Raw genomic sequence first — 26,956 nt, forward strand, 5'->3', positions numbered from 1 at the left:
TATGACCAGGAGGAGATAAAGTGGGGCCATTCAGGAAGGTACACAGCACAAGCTTGGGAAGGATGGCATGGAGATGCACAGTTCAGATTGGGTCATGGTGGATTAAGGCTCCAGTGGGAGGTATTCAGGTGTTTCACGGCACATGGGTTGTTGCAAGGAGGTGTTATGGATAACACAGAACGTGCCAAGCACATGGTACCATAGAAAGAAGTGTAGACAACTGTAAATCTGTCCCGCTCTTTCAAATTATATTTTTAAGTTAAATTTAATAAATATTATCTGTGTCATAGAAAATGTTCAAATCTCTTGAATTTGTTTATTTATTAATTCTTTCCTTTACTCATTAAATATTTATTGAGAACTTAGCTATATGCCAGGCATTTTACTAAGAGCTGAAAATATAATGGTAGAGCAAGAAAAGAGTAAGGATGAAGGGATATAGTCTTGTCCTGGTGGAGCTTAGTGTGAATACAGATGAATAGATAAGCACAGCTCTCATAAACAATGAATTTAGAAGTACACAGTGCTATGGTAAGAAATGATAAGACAAATGGACGAAGTCAGGGAGATCAAGGGAGGATTCCCAGAAAGTGACAACACACCTGCATTCTGAGGGAAGAACAGGCATTAACCTGGGAAAGAGACCACAGTACATGCAAAGACCCAGTACATAGAGGGATTATATCCCATCTGAGAAACTAAAAGGCCACAATTCACATGTATTTCATAACACAAAATTTCTCAAATATCATTAAAATCTACTTCTCTGATTTAAATATCAATATATCTTTTCCTGAAAAATGGACAAAAAAAATTGGATGTGATTATGCACTGAATCCCAGAGTGTACACTAGTAAACGTTGTACCATGTTTACATCTAGGTAACATATTCAGATGGCTCTTCTTCTGATAATCACTCATTGTAGTCTACAGCATCTGCAAGTCTCAAACTCAGTAATGAATGTGTCAGAGCTCCTTGTTCTATCAATTCACTGAAGTGCCAGATTCCTATGTGCTGGTCAGCCAACACTTTCAGAATAACAGCTTTTTATGTAATGTCTGGTTAACATAGGGACTTCTTCCCCCACCCCACCATGTTAAGCAGATGTGAGCTAAAGCTTGAATACTTCACTTATGCTATACCCACCACCACTCAGGAGGCCTCCAAAGCTTTTTTTTTAATTGAAGTATAGTTCATTTACAACGTTGTGTTAATTTCTGTTGTACAACCAAAGCTCTTTTAAACATCCAGCTAGGTCTCTGTTGAAGTTTTTTGCTTCTGTGCATAACACCAAACCGCCTTAGGTAAGTGGGAATAATCAGAATGCATCCTAATACCATGAAGTCTAAGAGGTGCTGCACCAGTTCAGACCCCCTAATTTCTCTAGTATGGGGAACTTCCAGAATGGTGGGTTGACAAGCTTGGCTAACCCTCTCCCCCAAAACAATCATAAAACTGGACAATATTTTCAAAAACAACCATACTGAGTCTCTGGAAATGGATCAAAGTTATACAACAAATTGAGAAGTGTTTACTCTAGAAAAACTCTTGAACCTGGAGTAAGCACAGCTGTGGTTATAACCCGGGCTGCTCCCATCTTTTTTCCCATGCCCAGTACCTTCAATGCAGTTCTACTAGGGCAGGGAAAGCCATGAACATCAGAAGCTTCCCTGCTGAAGGTGGTTAACTTGATTTAGAAAAAAAAAAGAGAGAGAGAGAGACAAAAGAAAAGGGACGGGACCTACAGCAGTGGGAGGGAGCTGTGAAGGAGGAAAGGTTTCCACACACTAGGAAGGCCCTTTGTGGGCGGAAACTGCGGGTGGTGGAGGGGGGAAGCTACAGAGCCACGGAGGAGAGCGCAGCAACAGGGGTGCGCAGGGCAAAGCGGAGAGATTCCCGCACAGAGGATCAGTGCTGACCAGCACTCACCAGCCAGAGAGGCTTGTCTGATCACCCGCCGGGATGGGTGGGGGCTGGGAGCTGAAGTTCTGGCTTCGGAGGTCAGACCCCAGGGAGAGGACTGGGGTTGGTTGCGTGAACACAGCCTGAAGGAGGTTAGTGCACCACGGTTAGCCCGGGAGGGAGTCCAGGAAAATGTCTGGAGCTGCCTCTTTTTGTTTCCTGGTGCACGAGGAGAGGGGATTAAGAGCAGCACTTAAAGGATATCCAGAGACAGGCGCGAGCCGTGGCGATCAGCGCGGACCCCAGACACGGGCATGAGATGCTGAGACTGCTGCTACAGCCACCAAGAAGCCTGTGTGCAAGCACAGATCACTATCCACACCTCCCCTCCCAGGAGCCTGTGCAGCCCGCCACTGCCAGAGTCCCATGATCCAGGGACAATTGCCCCGGGAGAACACACGGCATGCCTCAGGCTGTTGCAACTTCACGCTGGCCTCTGCCGCTGCAGGCTCGACCCACATTCATACCCCTCCCTCCCCCTGGCCTGAGTGAGCCTGGACCCCCGAATAAGCTGCTCCTTTAACCCCCTCCTGTCTGAGTGAAGAACAGACGCCCTCAAGCGACCTACACGCAGAGGCAGGGCCAAATCCAAAGCTGAATCACAGGAGCTGTGGAACAAAGAAGAGAAAGGGAAATTTCTCCCAGCAGCTTAAGGAACAGTGGATTACATTTCCACAATCAACTTTATGTACCCTGCATCTGTGGAATACCTGAATAGACAACAAGTCATCCCAAATTGAGGAGGTAGACTTCGGGAGCAATGATATATATATTTTTTTCCCCTTTTCTCTTTTTGTGAGTGTGTATGTGTACGCTTCTGTGTGTGATTTTGTCTGTATAGCTTTGCTTTTACCATTTGTAATAGGGTTCTGTCTGTCTGGTTTTTGTTTGTTTGTTTGTTTTTTAGTATAGTTCTTAGCACTTGTTATCATTGGTTAAATTGTTTTTTGGTTTGGTTGCTCTCTTCTTTATTTTTTTAATTACTTAAAAAATTTAATAATTATTTTTTATTTTAATGACTTTTTATTTTATTTTACTTTACCTTCTTCTTTCTTTCTTTTTTTTTTTCTCCCTTTTATTCAGAGCTGATCAGATGACAGGCTTTTGGTGCTCCAGCCAGATGTCAGGGCTGTGCCTCAGAGGTGGGAGAGCCAAGTTCAGGACGTTAGTCCACAAGAGATCTCCCAGCTCCACATAATATCAAACTGTGAAAATCTCCCAGAGATCTGCTTCTCAACGCCAAGACCCAGCTCCACTCAATCACCAGCAAGCTATAGTGCTGGACTCCCTATGACAAACAACTAGCAAGACAGGAACACAACACCACCCATTAGCAGAGAGGCTGCCTAAAATCATAATAAGTCCACAGACACCACAAAACACACCACCAGACATGGACCTGCCCAACAGAAAGACAAGATCCAGCCTCATCCACCAGAACACAGGCACTAGTCCCCGCCACCAGGAAGCCTACACAACCCACTAACCGACCTTAGCCACTGGGGGCAGACACCAAAAACAACGGGAATTACGAACATGCAGCTGGCGAAAAGGAGACCATAACCAGAGTAAATTAAGAAAAATAAGAAGACAAAGAAATACACAGCAGATGAAGGAGCAAGGTAAAAGCCCACCAGACCTAACAAAAGAAGAGGAAATAGGCAGTCTACCTGAAAAAGAATTCAGAATAATGATAGTAACGATGATCCAAAATCTTGGAAATAGAATGGAGAAAATACAAGAAAAGTTTAACAAGGACTTAGAAGAGATAAAGAACAAACAAACAGTGATGAAAAACAAAATACATGAAATTTAAAATTCTCTAGAAGGGATCAATGGCAGAATAACTGAGTCGGAAGAATGGATAAGTCACCTTGAAGATAAAATAGTGGAAATAACTACTGCAGAGCAGAATAAAGAAAAAACAATGAAAAGAATTGAGGACAGTCTCAGAGACCTCTGGGACAATATTAAAGACACCAACATTTGAATTATAGGGGTCCCAGAAGAAGAAGAGAAAAAGAAAGGGACTGAGAAAATATTTGAAGAGATTATACTTGAAACTTCTCTAATATGGGAAAGGAAATAGTTAATCAAGTCCAGGAAGAAGAGAGCGGCCCATACAGGATAAATCCAAGGAGAAACATGCCAAGACACATATTAATCAAACTATCAATAATTAAATACAAAGAAAAATATTAAAAGCAGCAAGCGAAAAACAACAAATAACACACAAGGGAATCCCCATAAGGTTAATAGCTGATCTTCCAGCAGAAACTCTGTGAGCCAGAAGGGACTGGCAGGACATATTTAAAGTGATGAAGGGGAAAAACCTACAAACAAGATTACTCTACCCAGCAAGGATCTCATTCAGATTTGATGGAGAAATTAAAACTTTTACAGATGAGCAAAAGCGAAGGGAATTCAGCACCACCAAACCAACATTACAACAAACGTTAAAGGAAGTTCTCTAGGTAGGAAACACAAGAGAAGGTAAGACCTATAATGACAAACACAAAATAATTAAGGAAATGGTAATAGGAACATACATATCGATAATTAAATTAAATGTAAATGGATTAAATGCTCCAACCAAAAGACATAGACTGGCTGAATGGACACATAAACAAGACCCGTATATATGCAGTCTACAAGAGACCCACTTCAGACCTAGGGACACAAACAGACTGAAAGTGAGGGGATGGAAAAAGATATTCCATGCAAATGGAAATCAAAAGAGGCTGGAGTAGCAATTCTCATAGAAAAAATAGACTTTAAAACATAGACTATTACAAGAAACAAAGAAGGACACTACATAATGATCAAGGGATCAATCAAATAAGAAGATATAACAATTGTAAATATTTATACACCCAACATAGGAGAACCTCAATACATAAGGCAAATACTAACAGCCATAAAAGGGAAATCAACAATAACACAATCATAGTAGGGGACTTTAACACCCCACTTTCACCAGTGAACAGATCATCCAAAATGAAAATAAATATGGGAACACAAGACTTAAATGATACATTAAACAAGATGAACTTAAATGATATTTATAGGACATTCCATCCAACAACAAAAGAATACACTTTTATCTCAACTGCTCATGGAACATTCTCCAGGATAGATTATATCTTGGGTCACAAATCAAGCCTTGGTACATTTAAGAAAATTGAAATCATATCAAGTATCTTTTCCAACCACAACGCTATGAGACTAGATATCAATTACAGGAAAAAAATCAGTAAAAAATACAAACACATGGTGGCTAAACAATACATTACTTAAGAACCAAGAGATCACTGAAGAAATCAAAGAGGAAATAAAAATATACCTGGAAACAAATGACAATGAAAACATGACGACCCAAAATCTATGGGATGCAGCAAATGCAGTTCTAAGAGGGAAGTTTATAGCAATACAATCCTACCTTAAGAAACAAGAAACATCTCAAATAAACAACCTAACTTTACACCTAAAGCAATTAGAGAAAGAAGAAGAACAACAACAAAAAAAAAAACCCCAAAGTTACCAGAAGGAAAGAAATCATAAAGATCAGATCAGCAATAAATTAAAAAGAAATGAAGGAAACGATAGCAAAGATCAATAAAGCTAAAAGCTGGTTCTTTGAAAAGATAAACAAAATTGATAAACCATTAGCCAGACTCATCAAGAAAAAAAGGGAGAAGACTCAAATCAGTAGAATTACAAATGAAAAAGAAGAAGTTACAAGTGATACTGCAGAAATAAAAAGGATCCTGAAAGATTACTACAAGTAACTATATGCCAATAAAATGGACAACCTGGAAGAAATGGATAAATTCTTAGAAATGCACAACCTTCTGAGACTGAACCAGGAATAAACAGAAAATATGAACAGACCAATCACAAGCACTGAAATTGAAACGGTGATTAAAAATCTTCCAACAAAGAAAAGCCCAGGACAAAATGGCTTCGGAGGGGAATTCTATCAAATATTTAGATAACAGCTAACACCTATGCTTCTCAAACTCTTCCAAAATAGAGCAGAGGGAGGAACACTCCCAAACTCATTCTACGAGGCCACCATCACCCTGATACCAAAACCAGACAAAGACGTCACAAAGAAAGAAAACTATAGGCCAATATCACTGATGAATATAGATGCAAAAATCCTCAATAAAATACTAGCAAACAGGGGGCTTCCCTGGTGGCACAGTGGTTGAGAGTCCACCTGCTGATGCAGGGGACACGGGTTCGTGCCCCAGTCCGGGAAGATACCACATGCCGCAGAGTGGCTAGGCCTGTGAGCCATGGCCACTGAGCCTATGCGTCTGGAGCCTGTGCTCCACAATTGGAGAGGCCACAACAGTGAAAGGCCCGCATAGCACATAAAAATAAAAAAAAAAAATTAAAAAACAAACAACCCAATCCAAAAATGGGCAGAAGACTTAAATAGGCATTTCTCCAAAGAAGATATACAGACTGCCAACAAACACATGAAAGAATGCTCAACATCATTAATCATTAGAGAAATGCAAATCAAAACTACAATGAGATATCATCTCACACCAGTCAGAATGGCCATCATCAAGAAATCTAGAAACAATAAATGCTGGAGAGGGTGTGGAGAAAAGGGAACACTCTTGCACTGCTGGTGGGAATGTGAATTGGTACAGCCACTATGGAGAACGGTATGGAGGTTCCTTAAAAAACTACAAATAGGGCTTCCCTGGTGGCGCAGTGGTTGAGAATCTGCCTGCCAATGCAGGGGACACGGGTTCGAGCCCTGGTCTGGGAGGATCCCACATGCCGTGGAGCAGCTGGGCCCGTGGGCCACAACTGCTGAGCCTGCACGTCTGGAGCCTGTGCTCTGCAACAAGAGAGGCCGCGACAGTGAGAGGCCTGTGCACCGTGATGAAGAGTGGTCCCCACTTGCCACAACTAGAGAAAGCCCTCGCACAGAAACGAAGACCCAACACAGCTAAAAATAAAGAAATTAATAAAAAAAAAAAAAAAAAAAAAAAAAAACTACAAATAGAACTACCATATGACCCAGCAATCCCACTACTGGGCATATACCCTGAGAAAACCATAATTCAAAAAGAGACATGTACCAAAATGTTCATTGCAGCTCTATTCACAATAGCCCGGAGCTGGAAACAACCTAAGTGTCCATCATCGGATGAATGGATAAAGAAGATGTGGCCCATATATACAATGGAATATTACTCAGCCATAAAAAGAAACGAAACTGAGCTATTTGTAATGAGGTGGATAGACCTAGAGTCTGTCATACAGAGTGAAGTAAGTCAGAAAGAGAAAGACAAATACCGTATGCTAACACATATATACGGAATTTAAAAAAAAAAATGTCATGAAGAACCTAGGGGCAAAACGGGAATAAAGACACAGACCTACTTGAGAATGGACTTGAGGATATGGGGAGGGGGAAGGGTAAGCTGTGACAAAGTGAGAGAGAGGCATGGACATATATACACTACCAAACGTAAGGTAGATAGATAGTGGGAAGCAGCCGCAGAGCACAGGGAGATCAGCTCGGTGCTTTGTGACCGCCTGGAGGGGCGGGATGGGGAGGGTGCGAGGGAGGGAGATGCATGAGGGAAGGGATGTGGGAACAGATGTATATGTATGACTGATTCACTTTGTTATAAAGCAGAAACTAATTTTAAAAAATAAATAAATAAACTTTAAAAAAAAAAAAAACTACAATGAGATATCATCTCACACCAGTCAGAATGGCCATCATCAAGAAATCTAGAAACAATAAATGCTGGAGAGGGTGTGGAGAAAAGGGAACACTCTTGCACTGCTGGTGGGAATGTGAATTGGTACAGCCACTATGGAGAAGAGTAGGGAGGTTCCTTAAAAAACTACAAATAGAACTACCATATGACCCAGCAATCCCACTACTAGGCATATACCCTGAGAAAACCATAATTCAAAAAGAGACATGTACCAAAATGTTAATTGCAGCTCTATTCACAATAGCCCAGAGATGGAAACAACCTAAGTGTCCATCATCAGATGAATGGATAAAGAAGATATGGCACATATATACAATGGAATATTACTCAGCCATAAAAAGAAACAAAACTGAGCTATTTGTAATGAGGTGGATAGACCTAGAGTCTGTCATACAGAGTGAAGTAAGTCAGAAAGAGAAAGACAAATACCATATGCTAACACATATATATGGAATTAAAAAAAAAATGTCATGAAGAACCTAGGGGTAAAATGGGAATAAAGACACAGACCTACTTGAGAATGGACTTGAGGATATGGGGAGGGGGAAGGGTAAGCTGTGACAAAGCGAAAGAGAGGCATGGACATATATACACTACCAAACGTAAGGTAGATAGATAGTGGGAAGCAGCTGCAGAGCACAGGGAGATCAGCTCGGTGCTTTGTGACCGCCTGGAGGGGTGGGATGGGGAGTGTGGAAGGGAGGGAGATGCATGAGGGAAGGGATGTGGGAACAGATGTATATGTATGACTGATTCACTTTGTTATAAAGCAGAAACTAATAAAAAATAAATTAAAAAATAAATAAATAAATAAATAAATAAATAAATATGAAAAAAATACCAGAAAACAAAATCCAACAGCACATTAAAAGGATCATAAACCATGAACAAGTGGAGTTTATCCCAGGGATGCCAGAATTCTTCCATATATGCAAAACAATCCATGTGATACACCATATTAACAAACTGAAGGAGGGAAACCTGATGATCATCTCAATAGATGCAGAGAAATATTTTGACAAAATTCAACACCCATGTATGATAAAAGCCCTCCAGAAATAGGTATAGGGGGAAATTACCTCAACATAATAAAGGACATATATGACAAACCCACAGACATCATCGTTCTCAATGGTGAAAAACTGAATCCATTTCCACTAAGATCAGGAACAAGACAAGTTTGCCCACTCTCACCACTATTATTCAACATAGTTCTGGAAGTTTTTGTCACTGCAATCATAGAAGAAAAAAAATAAAAGTAATCCAAATCGGAAAAGAAGAAGTAAAGCTGTCATTGTTTGCAGATGACATGATACTATACATAGAGAATCCTAATTATGCTACCAGAAAACTACTAGAGTTAATCAATGAATTTGGTAAAGTAGCAGGATACAAAATTAATGCACAGAAATCTCTTGCATTCCTATACACTAATGATGAAAAATATGAAAGTGAAATTAAGAAAACTTCCATTTACCATTGCAACAAAAAGAATAAAATATCTAGATATAAACCCACCTAAGGAGACAAAAGACGTGTATGCAGAAAATTATAAGACACTGATGAAAGACAGTAAAGATGACACAGATAGATGGAGAGATATACCATGTTCTTGGATTGGAAGAATCAACATTGTGAAAATGACTATACTACCCAAAGCAACCTACAGATTCAGTGCAATCCCTATCAAACTACCACTGGTATTTTTCACAGAACCAGAACAAAAAATTTCACAATTTGCATGGAAACACAAAAGACCCCGAATAGCCAAAGCAATCTTGAAAAAGATAAACAGAGCTGGAGGAATCAGGCTCCCTGACATTAGACTATACTACAAAGCTCCGGTAATCAAGACAGTATGGAACTGGCCCCAAAACAGAAATATAGATCAATGGAACAGGATAGAAAGCTCAGAGATAAACCCACGTACATATGGTCACCTTATCTTTGATAAAGCAGGCAAGACTATACAGTGGAGAAAAGACAGCTCTTCAATAAGTGGTGCTGGGAAAACTGGACAGCTACATGTAAAAGAATGAAATTAGAACACTCCCTAACACCATACACAAAAATAAACTAAAAATGGATTAAAGACCTAAATATAAGGCCAGTCACTGTCAAACTCTTAGAGGAAATCATAGGCAGAACACGCTATGACTTAAATCACAGCAAGATCCTTTTTGACCCAGCTCCTTGTGAAATGGAAATAAAAAAATAAATAAACAAATGGGACCTAATGAAACTTAAAAGCTTTTGCCCAACAAAGGAAACCATAAACAAGATGAAAAGAAAACCCTCAGAATGGGAGAAAATATTTGCAAATGAAGCAACTGACAAAGGATTAATCTCCAAAATTTATAAGCAGCTCATGCAGCTCAATATCAAAAAACAAGCAACCCAATCCAAAAATGGGCAGAAGACCTAAATAGACATTTCTCCAAAAAAGATATACAGATTGCCAACAAACACATGAAAGAAATCTCAACATCATTTATCATTAGAGAAATGCAAATCAAAACTACAATGACATATCCTCTCACACCAGTCAGAATGGCCATGATCAAAAAATCTACAATAAATGCTGGAGGGTGTGTGGAGAAAAGCAAACCCTCTTGCACTGTTGGTGGGAATGTATATTGATACAGCCACTATGGAGAACAGTATGGAGGTTCCTTAAAAAACTAAAAATAGAACTACCATACGACCCAGCAATCCCACTACTGGGCATATACCCTGAGAAAACCATAATTCAAAAAGAGTCATGTACCACAATGATCATTGCAGCTCTATTTACAATAGCCAGGACATGGAAACAACCTAAGTGTCCTTCATCAGATGAATGGATAAAGAAGATGTGGCACATATATACAATGGAATATTACTCACCCATAAAAAGAAACGAAATTGAGTCATTTGTAGTGAGGTGGATGGACATAGAGTCTGTCATACAGAGTGAAGTAAGTCAGAAAGGAAAAACAAATACCGTATACTAACACATATATATGGAATCTTAAAAAAAAAAAATGGTCATGAAGAACCTAGGGGCAAAAAGGGAATAAAGACGCAGACCTACTAGAGAATGGACTTGAGGATACAGGGAGAGGGAAGTGTAAGCTGGGACAAAGTGAGAGAGTGGCATGGACATATATACACTACCCAATGTAAAATAGATAGCTAGTGAGAAGCAGGCGCATAGCACAGGGAGATCAGCTCAGTGCTTTGTGACCACCTATGGGGGGTGGGATAGGGAAGGTGGGAGGGAAGGAGATGCAAGAGGGAAGAGATAAGGGGATATATGTGTATGTATAACTGATTCACTTTGTTATAAAGCAAAAACTAACACATCATTGTAAAGCAATTATACTCCAATAAAGATGTTAAAATAAATGAATAAATGAAAATTAATAAATAAATAAGACAATTGACATACTCACATTTTTTAATATACCAACAGAAAAATATGTATAGTTTTTAAGTACACATGAAACATTTATTCAGATAAATGTATAAAGAATTGTGGTATATCCATACAATGGAATATTATTCAGCCTTTACAAAGAAGGAGATCCTGCAATATGCAACAACATGAATAAATCCTGGAAGACATTATGCTTAGTGAGAGAAGCTAATTACAGAAGGACAAATGTTGCATGATTCCACTTATATGAAGTATCTAAAATAGTCAAATCCATAGAAGCAGAGAATCAGATGCTAGTTGCCAGGGACAGAAGGAGGGAGAAATGGGAAATTGTCTCCTAATGGATATATAAAGTTTCTGTTATGCAAGATGAATAAGTTCTAGAGATCTGCTGTATAATATAGTACTTATAGTTAACAGTATGGTATTGTGCACTTTATGCTAAGAGGATAGATCTCATGTTAAGTGTTCTTACCAAACAAAAACACACACAGAGCAACACAGGAAATATTTGGAGGTGAAGGATATATTTAGTACCCTGGCTGTGGTGATGGTATCATGGATGCATGGATGCATGTCCAAGCTTATCAAGATGTCTACTTTAAATTTGTGCAGTTTTTTGTACATCAGTTATACCTCAATAATGCTAAAAAGACGACATGTCCCTTAGAGGACATTTGGAAATGTCTGAAGATATTGATATGTTGGTTATTATAACTGGGGAGGTGTTACTGGCATCTAGTGAGTAGAGGTCAGTGATGCTGCTAAAAATCCTACAATGCAGTGGACAACACTCCATAACAAAGATTTATCCAGCGCAAAGTGTCAATACTGCAAAACTTGAGAAATTTTTAGATGAGGGGTTCTTAAAATTAAATGTGCATCCAAATAACCTAAAAGGCTTATTAAAACACAGCATTCTAGTTCCCATTCCAGGATTTCCTGATTCAATAGGTCTAGAGCAGGGCCTGAAAATGTCTTTGTGTAACAAGCTCACAGTTACTGCTGCTGCTGCTGATTCATAGTCCACACTCCAAGAAACATACTAATCAAGGCTCTGGCCTGTAGCTGAGGGTGCAGTGAAGCATAGAAAAGCATGTCTACCCTATAAGATGAGTTGGAGTTTAATGCATCCTGGAGAAATAACCAGCTGTGCCAATGCAGAGGAGAAAAAACTATGTTTTCAGTCATTTCCTACCCTGCCCAAATTCTAAAGTCAATATTGTCCTAAAATGTCCAGGTGGCAGAACGGCTTCCAGTACCACTGGCTTCTCCAAAACTTCCGCTTACTCTGACTTCCCTTTCTAAGTCCTACAAAAAATATACTCAAATTCTCACCCTCTGCTGTTTTAATTAAAATGAGTTTGGATTTCTTAAAATGGAGTTTCTATAAAACTATGGAATAAGCAAAAGAATGAATAAGTGTAAATAAAGTCAAAGATATAACTGCATTGATAAAGCACAGATATCAAAGATTCTGGGAACAAGAACAGCCCTCTTGACTCATTTCTTTGAATATTTAACAATCCACCTGCACTATTACCCCTCACCCATCCTGTCTTTCATTCATTCTCACTGAAATATGAGGAACAAGATCCTTTATGGATGAGTTTTTATAGGTAAACTATAGTTACAGTATGGGCACAAGTGGTTTTCTCCAGAGGAGTTGAGGGCAGAAACAAGGAGAGCATGATATTTTTTTCTATGTGAGAATATTTTAGTAAGAGGAAAATCTAGAATATCAAAAGAGGAAAAAAGAAGAAAGGAGATGATTTTGGAAAAAAGACCATTAATGTGGTAGTTATATCAACTCACATTATTTTACTAAACAAATACATATGCAAGTAAGAGATCTTGCCTGGGATCCACCTAGAGCTAGCCCTTCTCTCAAGGAACTTATAAGTAGAAGGAAATGAAAAACAAAAAGAACTGCAATGTTGTGGGTACAAAATAAAGTGGACCTCAGCATAACACCAGTCGAGGGAGGGTTACTTCCACTGTAGCACTATGGAAGACTTCCTGGAGAAAGAGGCTGCTCAGCTGATGCTCACAGTTAGAAAATCATCCCAGCAGAGACAGAGAAATTATGTTAAAAATACTCAGCATCTCTGCAAATACAATTATCTCAACATAATTATAGTTAGCTCACTTTGACAAATGATATTTCAGTAGAAGGAGAAAAAAAAGTTTTAAAGCAAGAAGCCAAAAGGATGTCACTGTTAAGTCATGTACCTCATTTCATTTATTCCAAGGTACATTCTTTCTCATGTCTCACATCCAAGAAATCTGAGAGGATCCTACTACTGATATTGTCTCATAATAAATGTACAATTTTTAATTTTTTCTGCTAGTATATAAATTATGATTTATCTTACAACCTATAGGAACTCTGATTTGATCAAATCTGATGATTATTTGATGGAAGATGATGAGATTGACTCCTGGGCTGACAGCTTGAGCTTCTGGGCTCCTGGATACTTATTCCAAATGGAAAAGGAGACATGGTGAGGGCTCACAAGATAGTCTGATATAACCTGTTAAGAACACAAGCAGTCAGGCAGAGAAGGACAAATATCATATGATATCACTTATGTGTGGAATCTAAATAAATGGTACAAATAAACTTATTTACAAAACAGAAATAGAGTTACAGATGTAGACAACAATATTGTGGTTACTAGGGGGAAAGGGAGGGAGGGATAAATTGGGAGACTGAGATTGACATATACACACTATTATATATAAAATAAGGACGTACTATATACCACAGGAAATTCTACACAATATTCTGTAATGACCTACATGGGAAAAGGATCAAAAAAAGAGTGGATATATATATATATATATCCATATATATAGATATAGATATAGATATAGATATAGATATAGATATAGATATAGATATATGACAGATTCACTTTGCTGTACAGCAGAAAGTAAAACAACATTGTAAATCAACTATACTCCAATAAAAAATTTTTTAAATAAAATAAAATTTAAAAAAAGAACATGAGCAGAAAAACATCTCTCTACATAAGAGATATTTGTACACCCATGTTCGTAGCAGCATTATTCACAATAGCCAAAAGGTGGAATCAACCCAAATTCACATTGGCAGATGAATGGATAACAAAATGTGTTATACAGTCTTAAAAAGGAAAGAAATTCTAATACATACCACCACATGAATGAGTTATAAGGACATTATGCTAAGTGGAATAACCAGTCACAAAAAGACAAATAGTGATGATTCCACTTAAATGAGGTACCTAGAGTAATCAGATTCATATAGACAGAAAGTAGCATGGTGGTTGCCAGGGACTAGGGGAGCAAGGAATGGGGAATGTGGTTTAATGGGCAGAGTTTTAGTTTACAAGATAAAATAAGTTCTAGAGATGGGTTGCACAAAATGTGAATGTACTTAATACTACTAAACTGTACATGTAAAAATGGCTAATGCAGTAAGTTTTTAAGTCATGTATATTTTACCACAATTTTTTAAAAATAGATTTATCAGGACTTCCCTGGTGGTGCAGTGTATAAGACTCTGTGCTCCCAATGCAGCAGGCCTGGGTTCGATCCCTAGTCAGGGAACTGGATCCCACACGCATGCCACAACTAAGAGTTTGTATGTCACAACTAAGGAGCCCATGAGCCACAACTGGGGAGCCCACCTGCCTCAATTAAGGAATCCACGTGCTGCAACTAAGGAGCCCACCTGCTGCAACTAAGACCCGGCACAACCAAATAAATAAATAAATATTTTTTAAAAAATAGATTTACCTAAAGATGGGAGTGGGGAAGAAAGGGGAAAGGGTCTCCTGGAAATACTGAGGCTAAAATATGTAATAGATAAAATGGAGGGAAAGAGTGAGAGGATGGACAAAAAAGAAAGATTACAAAGGAAAACTCACCAGCGCCTCAAAAACCATAATGCAAGACATATCAAGGAGGGCACTAATATTGCCAAAAATATCAAGCTGACAGAGGTGGGGTGACCTGGCAATTGGGAGAGGACACAGGGATGTCACTTCAAACTCATTCTCTAGTTCTCCTGGCTTTGTTACCCACCTGAGTGTCAGCACCACCACTACCTGCTTCTGATGCATAGGCATCTGTGATTCTCTCTCTCATATTCCTGGATATCATATATTCACAGCCACCCTTTGTCTCTCCCTCTTACCCCATCCCACCCAGTCTATAAGTCCTTCTTTCTTATCTCTTCTATACCTTAGATCATCTATTTTCATTCCTCTTGGAACTGTAGTCCCAGGAATAAATCTCAACCTCTGTCTCTCTGTCTCTTTTTCTCTCTCTCTCTCTCTCCTTCCCTCTCTCCATTCCTTTCTCCCCCCGTCCCTCCCTATCTCATCCATCAAATCCCTCCATATTCCCAGTCCCTTCCTCTGTGCTTGAGGACCATCTCCTCCCATTCCCAGCTGGGCCCCAGTCCTTACTCACCCCAGTAGAGGATGATGTCCTGGTGTCCTAGACTGCTGTGCTTCACTCGGCAACTCAGGCCAGTCTCCTCCCCAGCCATCACATCCAGGGTTACTCGGAGATACCATGTCCCATCAGCATTGGGCACAATATCACCTTGCTGAGTGCCAGGCTGCTTCTGCTCGCCCCTCATCCACATCACCCACACGGGTTTCGGGTAGAATCCTGAGACATGGCACACCAGCAGCACATGGCCAGGCCCAGGACTGGGGTCACTGGACAGCCAGGCCTCGGGCTTCACTGGGGCAGGAAGAGGCAGGGAGAATGTCAGAATGTGACTCTGATCTAGAGCATAGGCATTCAGAAACCCAGAAGTTTGGACAGTGACCTCTTCTACTCCTATGGGAACCAAATCATTTATTGATTAAGCCCCTCTCTCCTTAGGTACCTCCTACTCTTGAATTCAAAGAAGGTGGCAGGACGTGAAATAGAAAAGTCTTGTGAAGAGAAAAGAACTAACCTTGCCTCTGTAGTTCGGCCTTCCCTGCATCGAGGACACCAAGGAGATACCGAGGGCAGGTTTCTGAAAGGAGCGTCTCTATGATACCCCAGATGCCTTGGTACTGAGTAACGAGTGCACAGAACTGCTGTGCCCTGCTGCCTCCCTCTGGGGCAGGTGCACATGAATGATTCTTAATGCTCATGAAATCCAGTCCTCCTAAAGCTCCCCTCAAAAAGCTTCCTATGGACTTCCCAGAATGCAGCTCACAGCCTGCTATGCCCTGGATCACAAAGGGGTCTGGATACAAGGAAAACAGGGACAAAGTTACTAAAAAGCAAACAAGAAAGAAAGGTACGGGGTAAGGACATGGGGCTTTGGATTTGGGGGGTGGGAGAAAGGTCTGAGATATGAGATGACTCAAAAACCAATTGCAGTATTCAGAGCCTTTTCAGAAAGAAGAGGATTGGGGAGAGGTATGCATGTCGTAAATGGTGGGGATGACCTGCTGTAAGGCTGTAGGGTGGGCATGAGGGGAGAAGGGGAGCAGCATGTGATGGAATCAGGAGTACAGCATTCCAGGGTGAAGGGGAGAGTTACACTGAAAGAAGGGATCAGGCAGGAGATGCTTGAGGAGACGGATTGGAGGAGGAAGTCACATTTCAGTTCACTCAGGCACAGAATGGAGAAGTGAGGGCCTTGTCCTTGGGGCTAGAGAGAAGCCAGTTATGCACAAACCAGGAGACGGTTACAAAGGGGGACCTTCATTTATCACACAGGAGTGCAAGAAACAGGAAGAATCTGGGATACTTGGTGGAGGTGTGGAGTCAGAGTTGGAGACTACTCTGGAGAAGTGTGTGCATGCAGTTGGGTAAAGTGGGAGGGCGGGACCAAGATCCAAGAGAGTAATAGCCTTAACCAGGAGAGAGAAAAACCATTGAGAATATCCCCGGAGCAGAGGACCGTACTCACATTCAACCTGGAATTTACTGACATAGTCCTGCACTTTCGTGGTGAATCCAATGAAGTAGGCTCGGAAGAGGTCCTCCAGCTCAATCATATCCTCATCACTGAAGTTGCCCTTGGACCAGGGCTTCAGGAAAATGGCAGTGCCCGAGTCACTGTCCCAGCGATGAATCTGAAAATCATCCAACCAGCCTGAGGCTTGATTTTGTGCCCAGGTGCTCTTGGCAAAGGTCAAAATCTGGACAACATGGTAAGAGGTTGGCCCCTGGAAGGCTGTGGGTGGTGGAAGGATAAGAAGAGTGAGGAGAAAGAGAGAATCAGGATGAAATGATAAAGAACCCAGAGTCTGAACAACAACACAGAGCCTAAGACATTTGCCTGCCCCAAGGCTTCTAGCTCCATCCCCAACCTCCAGAATTGGGGGGGGGGGGGGGTGCTGGAGACAGGAGGGCCCTGACCCTTAGTGATAGGTGCAGCATGCTTTCATCCAGACCCCCTGCACCTGTTCTGGGAGCTTCCAGAGTTACTCTTACCGTTCTCATTGTCACCACCTGGGACGATAACTGCTAGCAATAGAAGTGGCAGAAGCAGCATTTCATTGGGAAGTAGAACTTCTGACCTTCAGAGCTGGTGTTTGATCTCTAATTTCAGCAAACCTTTTTCTCAGTACTCTATTGTGCTTCCTCTCTCTTCCAACTGACAAATCTCTTCCTCACCCACACTGCACGTCACAGAAATACTGTGTCTTCTACAGCTCTGTGCTCCCACTCTGACTATCATTTCCGCTCCAGCCCTTGACTTGTAGATTTTTTTTAATGTCTCTGGCGTCCAGCTGTTCTCCTTGACCTTAGCTTCCTTCATATTTATTACTTCAGAAAAGCTCCCGTGTGGTGTTAAAAGGTTATTTCACCTCCCCAATCCTTTATTTCCACATCTGTTAAATAAGAGGGTAATATTAAACAATTGCTCTGCTTCCAGTCTCTTTTAATCTAGAAGAATTCCTTTGGTTTATACACCCAACTGGACCTCCCTCCTCACTGCCCCTTTCCTCTGGCACTTTGTCATTACCTCTTCCCAAAGTTCTCAATGGCCCCTCTTTCTTATCTCATCCCTCTTACCTGATCTCTCTAACCCACATACGGTTTCTGAGTGTGGGTGTGTGTTGACAATCATTTACATGCAGGCAAAGCATTTAAATCACTGCTTTAGTTTATTTGATTCTGGGACCCAAATGCCAGAATTAAATATGATAAATACTGCAGTTTATATTCTGAGCAAAATTCTCTTACACCATAGCAATTTTTGAAGTTGAAAATTACATTTGCTACTGGTATATGAACTTCTTTTCAGTAGTTCTCGACCTTTGGGGCTTTCAGTAACAAATCTTCATGAGACAAGTAAAACTTCAGAAGTTATGTGTGGCTCCAGCCCAAGTCAAAGATAATTTTTGTTGTAGGTGGTAGGACCTCCTTCTTCTTTTGTATTATTTTATAATCTCGATCTACATTTTGGTCTTTCCTATCACCAAATAAAGCACTGCTAGGTGAGCAAGTAGCCTGGCATTTTTTCACCAAAAGTTCAGAGATGTTTGTCCTAAGATGTTATCTCTTATCTTCTCTTTGGATGCCCTTTGCATGTTTTAGCAATATATTTAGCATTCACTGAGTGAAACAATTGGACTCTAAGCAGTATGTTAGCATTAAGGAAAATTCTTGGATTTCTCCACTCAGGAAAAAAATTCCAAATTTGAAGATATGTATCATCTAGCAGAAATGTGATAGTAAAACATCTTAAGGGTAAGAGGTTTTCACTAATTGATCCTATTTACATAGATAAGAAAATGCAAAATGTGTAATGTAACATTCTTTATTCCTGGAAACAAATCAGAATAGACTTCATTTAAGATTATCACTGAATAATTGTAAGCTCCAGAATAACTCTCCAAATTCCAAAATATTTAAGTTTGAACAATATTCCCAGAATCCAGTATATAATATAATCTAATCCATTTTTTGTGTAACAGCCACAGACAACAGCAGAGACATAATATTAACTGCCTGTACATCATGACATTGTATCATTTTTCTTTTCTTTGTAAGTTTTGAGTTTGGGATAGGACAGCCAAGATTCAGTTTATACAATGTACTGTACAGTCACTGGCAAGAACAAATTTTAACAACTTGGTGATATGCAGCCATAATGAGTAGCTTAATTCTCTCACACAGCAAATACAGCACTGACAGTGTGTGGCAGCAAAAGAGGGGTTGTGCAGGTAGCCTTGGAAAGAATACCAAATGGATCAGTGTGAGTGCCCACAATACCTTGGTGTACATTCACAGAGAGACATGATCTGAGAATTGAAAAGTACCAGAGAAAGGGAGATTCTGAGAACTCCAGCCCCCATTTCACGGAGTCCGACAATGGAAAAGTACACTTGTGCTCTTCATACCATTGTTGCCATCACCATTATTATCCCCTGCTTGGCTGAAACTTGACTAAAGGTACTGAAACACTCACTGGGACATAAAGATGATAGCCAGGAAGAGGGGCACTCAGAACTTAATTTTTACACAAGCCACTCTGCACTAAAACTATAAAGACTCCTCTCTCAATGGCCCATGCCGCCAAAACAAAAGCCTGGGTGGTAGAGTTGGAGTGCCGGCGCGGCGCAGAGACTCCGCCGCTCCAAGTTAGCCCGCGGTGGCACGAGCTTGAACGCATCCCGCAGTTGGTGGACAGCCAGTTGGTCTCAGTGAAGGAGTTTGGGTGTTTCTCATGAAGTGCCACTGATCCCTATGAGAAATATGTTTGTAGTGCTCCATGCCTGCTCAGAGAGTCCAAGAACTGCTAAAAACTGATGGGGAAGATGGCGGAAGAGGAAGACGTGGAGATCACCTTCCTCCCCACAGATACATCAGAAATACGTCTACACGTGGAACAACTCCTACAGAACACCTACTGTACGCTGACAGAAGACCTCAGACCCCCCAAAAGGCAAGAAACTCCCCACGTACCTGGGTAGGTCAAAAGAAAAAAGAATAAACAGACACAAAAGAATAGGGATGGGACCTGCACCAGCGGGAGGGAGCTGTGAAGGAGGAAAGGTTTCCACACACTAGAAGCCCCTTCGCGGGCGGAGACTGCGGGTGGTGGAGCGGGTGAGCTTCGGAGCCCCTGAGGAGAGCGCAGCCACCAGGGTGTGGAGGGCAAAGCGGAGAGATTCCCGCACAGAGGAGCGGTGCCGACCAGCACTCACCAGCCCAAGAGGCTTGTCTGCTCACCCGCCGGGGCGGGCAGGGCAGGGAGCTGAGGCTCGGGCTTCGGTTGGAGCGCACAGGGAGAGGACTGGGGTTGGCGGCGTGAACACAGCCTGAAGGGGGTTAGTGCACCACGGCTGGCCAGGAGGGAGTTCGGGGAAAATTCTGGACCTGCCAAAGGGGCAAGAGACTTTTTGTTTCCTGGTGTGCGAGGAGAGGGGATTAAGAGCGCTGCTTAAAGGACCTCCAGAGACGGGCACAAGCCGCGGCTAATAGCGCGGACCCCAGACACGGGCATGAGATGCTGAGACTGCTGCTGCCACCACCAAGAAGCCTGTGTGCGAGCACAGGTCACTCTTCTCACCTCCCTTCCGGGGAGGCTGTGCAGCCCGCCACTGCCAGGGTCCCAGGATCCAGGGACAACTTCCCCGGGAGAACACACGGCGCGCCTCAGGCTGGTGCAACGTCACACTGGCCTCTGCCGCCGCAGGCTCGCCCCGCATTCCATGCCCCTCTTTCCCCCAGCCTGAGTGAGCCACAGCCCCCGAATAAGCTGCTCCTTTAACCCCGTCCTGTCTGAGCAAAGAACAGACGCCCTCAGGCGACCTACATGCACAGGCGGGGCCAAATCCAAAGCTGAGCCCCGGGAGCTCTGTGAACAAAGAAGACAAAGGGAAATCCCTCCCAGCAGCCTCAGAAGCAGCGGATTATCTCCAAAATCAACTTGATGTACCCTGCATCTGTGGAATACCTGAATAGACAACGAATCACCCCAAATTGAAGAGGTGGACTTTGGGAGCAAGATTTATTATTTTTTCCCCTTTTCCTCTTTATGTGAGTCTGTATGTGTATGCTTCTGTGTGAGATTTTGTCTGTATAGCTTTGCTTTCACCATTTGTCCTAGGGTTCTATCCATCCATTTTATTTGTTGTTGTTGTTGCTGTTTTTACTTTTTAAAAACATTTTTTTCTTAATAATTATTTTTTATGTTAATAAATTTATTTTATTTTATCCTCTTCCATTCTTTCTTTCTTTCTACTTTCTCTCCCTTTTATTCTTAGCCATATGGATGAAAGGCTCTTGGTGCTGCAGCCAGGAGTCAGTGCTGTGCCTCTGAGGTGGGAGAGCCAACATCACGACGCTGGTCCACAAGAGACCTCCCAGCTCCACGTAATATCAAATGGCGAAAATCTCCCAGAGATCTCCATCTCAACGCCAAGACCCAGCTTCACTCAACGACCAGCAAGCTACAGTGCTGGACACCCTATGCCAAACAACTAGCAAGACAGGAACACAGCCCCACCCATTAGCAGAGAGACTGCCTAAAATCATAATAAGTCCACAGACACCACAAAACACACCACCAGACGTGGACCTGCCCACCAGAAAGACAAGATCCAGCCTCATCCACCAGAACACAGGCACTAGTCCCCTCCACCAGGAAGCCTACACAACCCACTGAACCAACTTTATCCACTGGGGACAGACACCAAAAACAGTGGGAACTACGAAACTGCAGCCTGACAAAAGGAGACCCCAAACACAGTAAGATAAGCAAAATGAGAAGACAGAAAAACACACAGCAGATGAAGGAGCAAGATAAAAACCCACCAGACCTAACAAATGAAGAGGAAATAAGCAGTCTACCTGAAAAAGAATTCAGAATAATGATAGTAAAGATGACCCAAAACCTTGGAAATAGAATAGAGAAAATGCAAGAAAAGTTTAACAAGGATGTAGAAGAACTAAAGATGAAACAATCAATGATAAACAACACAATAAATGAAATTAAAAATACTCTAGAAGGGATCAATAGCAGAATAACTGAGGCACAAGAACAGATAAATGACCTGGAAGATAAAATAGTGGAAATAAATACTGCAGAGCAGAAGAAAGAAATAAAAATGAAAAGAACTGAAGACAGTCTCAGAGACCTCTGGGACAACATTAAACACACCAATATTCGAACTATAGGGGTTCCAGAAGAAGAAGAGAAAAAGAAAGGGACTGAGAAAATATTTGAAGAGATTACAGTTGAAAACTTCCCTAATATGGGAAAGGAAATAGTTAATCAAGTACAGGAAGCACAGAGAATTCCATACAGGATAAATCCAAGGAGAAACACGACAACACACATATTAATCAACTGTCAAAAATTAAATACAAAGAAAACATATTAAAAGCAGCAAGCGAAAAACAACAAATAACACACAAGGGAATCCCCATAAGGTTAACAGCTGATCTTTCAGCAGAAACTCTGCAAGCCAGAAGGGACTGGCAGGACATATTTAAAGTGATGAAGGAGAAAAACCTACAAGCAAGATAACTCTACCCAGCAAGGATCTCATTCAGATTTGATGGAGAAATTAAAATCTTTACAGACAAGCAAAAGCTGAGAGAGTTCAGCACCACCAAACCAGCTTTACAACAAATGCTAAAGGAATTTCTCTAGTCAAGAAACACAAGAGAAGGAAAAGACCTACAATAATGAACCCAAAACAATTAAGAAAATGGGAATAGGAACATACATATCGATAATTACCTTAAATGTAAATGGACTAAATGCTCCCACCAAAAGACACAGATTGGCTGAATGGATACAAAAACAAGACCCATATATATGCTGTCTACAAGAGACACACGTCAGACCTAGAGACACATACAGACTGAAAGTAAGGGGATGGAAAAAGATATTCCATGCAAATGGAAATCAAAAGAAAGCTGGAGTAGCAATTCTCATATCAGACAAAATACACTTTAAAATGCAGACTATCAGAAGAGACAAAGAAGAACACTACATAATGATCAAGGGATTGATCCAAGAAGAAGGTATAACAACTGTAAATATTTATGCACCCAACATAGGAGCACCTCAATACATAAGGCAAATACTAACAGCCATAAAAGGGAAAATCAACAGTAACACATTCATAGTAGGGGATTTTAACACCCCACTTTCACAAATGGACAGATCATCCAAAATGAAGATGAATAAGGAAACACAAGCTTTATATGATACATTAAACAAGATGGACTTAATTGATATTTATAGGACATTCCATCCAAAAAGAACAGAATACACATTTTTCTCAAGTACTCATGGAACATTCTCCAGGATAGATCATATCTTGGGACAAAAATCAAGCCTTGGTAAATTTAAGAAAATTGAAATTGTATCAAGTATCTTTTCCGACCACAATGTTATGAGACTAGATATCAATTACAGGAAAAGAGCTGTAAAAAATACAAACACATGGAGGCTAACCAATACACAACGTAATAACAAAGTGATCACCGAAGAAATCAAAGAGGAAATTTAAAAATACCTAAAAACAAATGACAATGGAGACATGACGACCCTAAACTTATGGGATGCAGCAAAAGCAGTTCTAAGAGGTAAGTTTATAGCAATACAATCCTACCTTAAGAAACAGGAAACATCTCGAATAAACAACCTCACCTTGCACCTAAAGCAATTAGAGAAAGAAGAACAAAAAAACAAAAAACCCAAAGTTAGCAGAAGGAAAGAAATCATAAAAATCAGATCAGAAATAAATGAAAAAGAAATGAAGGAAATGATAGCAAAGATCAAAAAAGCTAAAAGCTGGTCCTTTGAGAAGATAAACAAAATTGATAAACCATTAGCCAGACTCATCAAGAAAAAAAGGGAGAAGCCTCAAATCAATAGAATTAGAAATGAAAAAGGAGAAGTAACAAATGACACTGCAGAAATAAAAAAGATCATGAGACATTACTACAGGCAACTCTATGCCAATAAAAGGGACAGCCTGGAAAATGGACAAATTCTTAGAAATTGCACAACCTGCCAAGACTGAATCAGGAAGAAATAGAAAATATGAACAGACCAATCACAAGCACTGAAATTGAAACTGTGATTAAAAATATTCCAACAAACAAAAGCCCAGGACCAGATGGCTTCACAGGCGAATTCTATCAAACATTTAGAGAAGAGCTAACACCTATCCTTCTAAAATTCTTCTAAAATATAGCAGAGGGAGGAACACTCCCAAACTCATTCCACGAGGCCACCATCACCCTGATACCAAAACGAGACAAGGATGTCACAAAGAAAGAAAACTACAGGCCAATATCACTGATGAACGTAGATGCAAAAATCCTCAACACAATACTAGCACACAGAATCCAACAGCACATTAAAGGATCATACACCATGATCAAGTGGGGTTTATTCCAGGAATGCAAGGATTCTTCAATATATGCAAATCAATCAACGTGATACACCATATTAACAAACTGAGGGAGAAAAACCATATTATCATCTCAATAGATGCAGAGAAAGCTTTCGAAAAAATTCAACACCCATTTATGATAAAAAAAACTCTGCAGAAAGTAGGCATAGAGGGTACTTTCCTCAACATAATAAAGGCCACATATGACAAACCCACAGCCAACATCGTCCTCAATGGTGAAAAACTGAAATCATTTCCACTAAGATCAGGAACAAGACAAGGTTGCCCACACTCACCATTCTTATTCAACATAATTTTGGAAGTTTTAGCCACAGCAATCAGAGAAGAAAAGGAAATAAAAGGAATCCAAATTGGAAAAGAAGAAGTAAAGCTGTCACTGTCTGCAGATGGCATGATACTATACATAGAGAATCCTAAAGATGCTACCAGAAAACAACTAGAGCTAAACAATGAATTTGGTAATGTAGCAGGATACAAAATTAATGCACATAAATCTCTGGCATTCCTATACACTAATGATGAAAAATCTGAAAATGAAATCAAGAAAACACTCCCATTTACCATTACAACAAAAAGAATAAAATACCTAGGAATAAACCTACTTAAGGAGAGAAAAGATCTGTATGCAAAAAATTATAAGACACTGATGAAAGAAATAAAAGATGATACAAATAGATGGAGAGATATACCATGTTCTTGGATTGGAAGAATCAACATTGTGAAAATGACTCTACTACCCAAAGCAATCTACAGATTCAATGCAATCCCTATCAAACTACCAATGGCATTTTTCACAGAACTAGAACAAAAAATTTCACAATTTGTATGGAAACACAAAAGACCCCGAATAGCCAAAGCAATCTTGAGAACGAAAAACAGAGCTGGAGGAATCAGGCTCCCTGACTTCAGACTATACTACAAAGCTACAGTAATCAAGACAGTATGGTACTGGCCCAAAAAGAGAAAGATAGATCAATGGAACAGGATAGAAAGCCCAGAGATAAACCCACGCACATATGGTCACCTTATCTTTGATAATGGAGGCAGGAATGTACAGTGGAGAAAGGACAGCCTCTTCAATAAGTGGTGCTGGGAAAACTGGATAGGTACATGTAAAAGTATGAGATTAGATCACTCCCTAACACCACACACAAAAATAAGCTCAAAATGGATTAAAGACCTAAATGTAAGGCCAGACACTATCAAACTCTTACAGGAAAACATAGGCAGAACACTCTATGACATAAATCACAGCAAGATCCTTTTGGACCCACCTCCTAGAGAAATGGAAATAAAAACAAAGATAAACAAATCAGACCTAATGAAACTTCAAAGCTTTTGCACAGCAAAGGAAACCATAAACAAGACCAAGAGACAACCCTCAGAACGGGAGAAAATATTTGCAAATGAAGCAACTGACAAAGGATTAATCTCCAAAACTTACAAGCAGCTCATGCAGCTGAATAACAAATAAACAAACAACCCAATCCAAAAATGGGCAGAAGACCTAAATAGATATTTCTTCAAAGAAGATATACAGACTGCCAACAAACACATGAAAGAATGCTCAACATCATTAATCATTAGAGAAAAGCAAATCAAAACTACAATGAGATATCATCTCACACCAGTCAGAATGGCCATCATCAAAAAATCTAGAAACAATAAATGCTGGAGAGGGTGTGGAGAAAAGGGAACACTCTTGCATTGCTGGTGGGAATGTGAATTGGTACAGCCACTATGGAGAACAGTATGGAGGTTCCTTAAAAAACTACAAATAGAACTACCATATGACCCAGCAATCCCACTACTGGGCATATACCCTGAGAAAACCATAATTCAAAAAGTCATGTACCACAATGATCATTGCAGCTCTATTTACAATAACCAGGAAATGGAAACAACCTAAGTGTCCATCATCGGGTGAATGGATAAAGAAGATGTGGCCCATATATACAATGGAATATTACTCAGCCATATAAAGAAACGAAACTGAGCTATTTGTAATGAGGTGGATGGACCTAGAGTCTGTCATACAGAGTGAAGCAAGTCAGAAAGAGAAAGACAAATACCATATGCTAACACATATATATGGAATTTAAGAAAAAAAATGTCATGAAGAACCTAGGGGCAAGACAGGAATAAAGACTCAGACCTACTAGAGAATGGACTTGAGGATATGGGGAGGAGGAAGTGTAAGCTGTGACAAAGTGAGAGAGTGGCATGGACATATATACACTACCAAATGTAAAATAGATAGCTAGTGGGAAGCAGCCGCATAGCACAGGGAGATCAGCTCGGTGCTTTGTGACCACCTAGAGGGGTGGGATAGGGAGGGTGGGAGGGAGACCCAAGAGGGAAGATATATGGGAACATATGTATATGTATAACTGATTCACTTTGTTATAAAGCAGAAACTAACACA

The 26,956-nt window shown here is 40.5% G+C and overlaps 1 protein-coding gene across 4 annotated transcripts in view; it reads right to left on the reverse strand.

Moving 5' to 3' along the window:
* LOC308613166 (T-cell surface glycoprotein CD1b-1-like) overlaps window positions 1-26,956 on the reverse strand; it is an 82,913-nt gene that overhangs the window by 3,239 nt on the left and 52,718 nt on the right. The window contains exons 1-6 of one of the 4 annotated variants that reach the window (XM_081226211.1): window positions 17,576-17,662; window positions 17,049-17,315; window positions 16,098-16,376; window positions 15,599-15,877; window positions 15,052-15,136; window positions 13,001-13,671 (exon numbers count right to left, since the gene is read on the reverse strand). In XM_081226211.1, coding sequence (XP_081082337.1) covers window positions 13,650-13,671; window positions 15,052-15,136; window positions 15,599-15,877; window positions 16,098-16,376; window positions 17,049-17,315; window positions 17,576-17,636 — 993 coding nt within the window. In that variant the 5' untranslated portion in view covers window positions 17,637-17,662 and the 3' untranslated portion in view covers window positions 13,001-13,649. Of the gene's footprint in view, window positions 1-13,000; window positions 13,672-15,051; window positions 15,137-15,598; window positions 15,878-16,097; window positions 16,377-17,048; window positions 17,316-17,575; window positions 17,663-26,956 lie in introns of those variants that run through there. The other 3 variants (XM_081226209.1, XM_081226210.1, XM_081226208.1) reach the window with 3 other exon arrangements.

Source organism: Mesoplodon bidens, assembly GCF_964165515.1.
Source record: "Mesoplodon bidens genome assembly, chromosome: 2".
Taxonomy (NCBI): Eukaryota; Metazoa; Chordata; class Mammalia; order Artiodactyla; family Ziphiidae; genus Mesoplodon; species Mesoplodon bidens.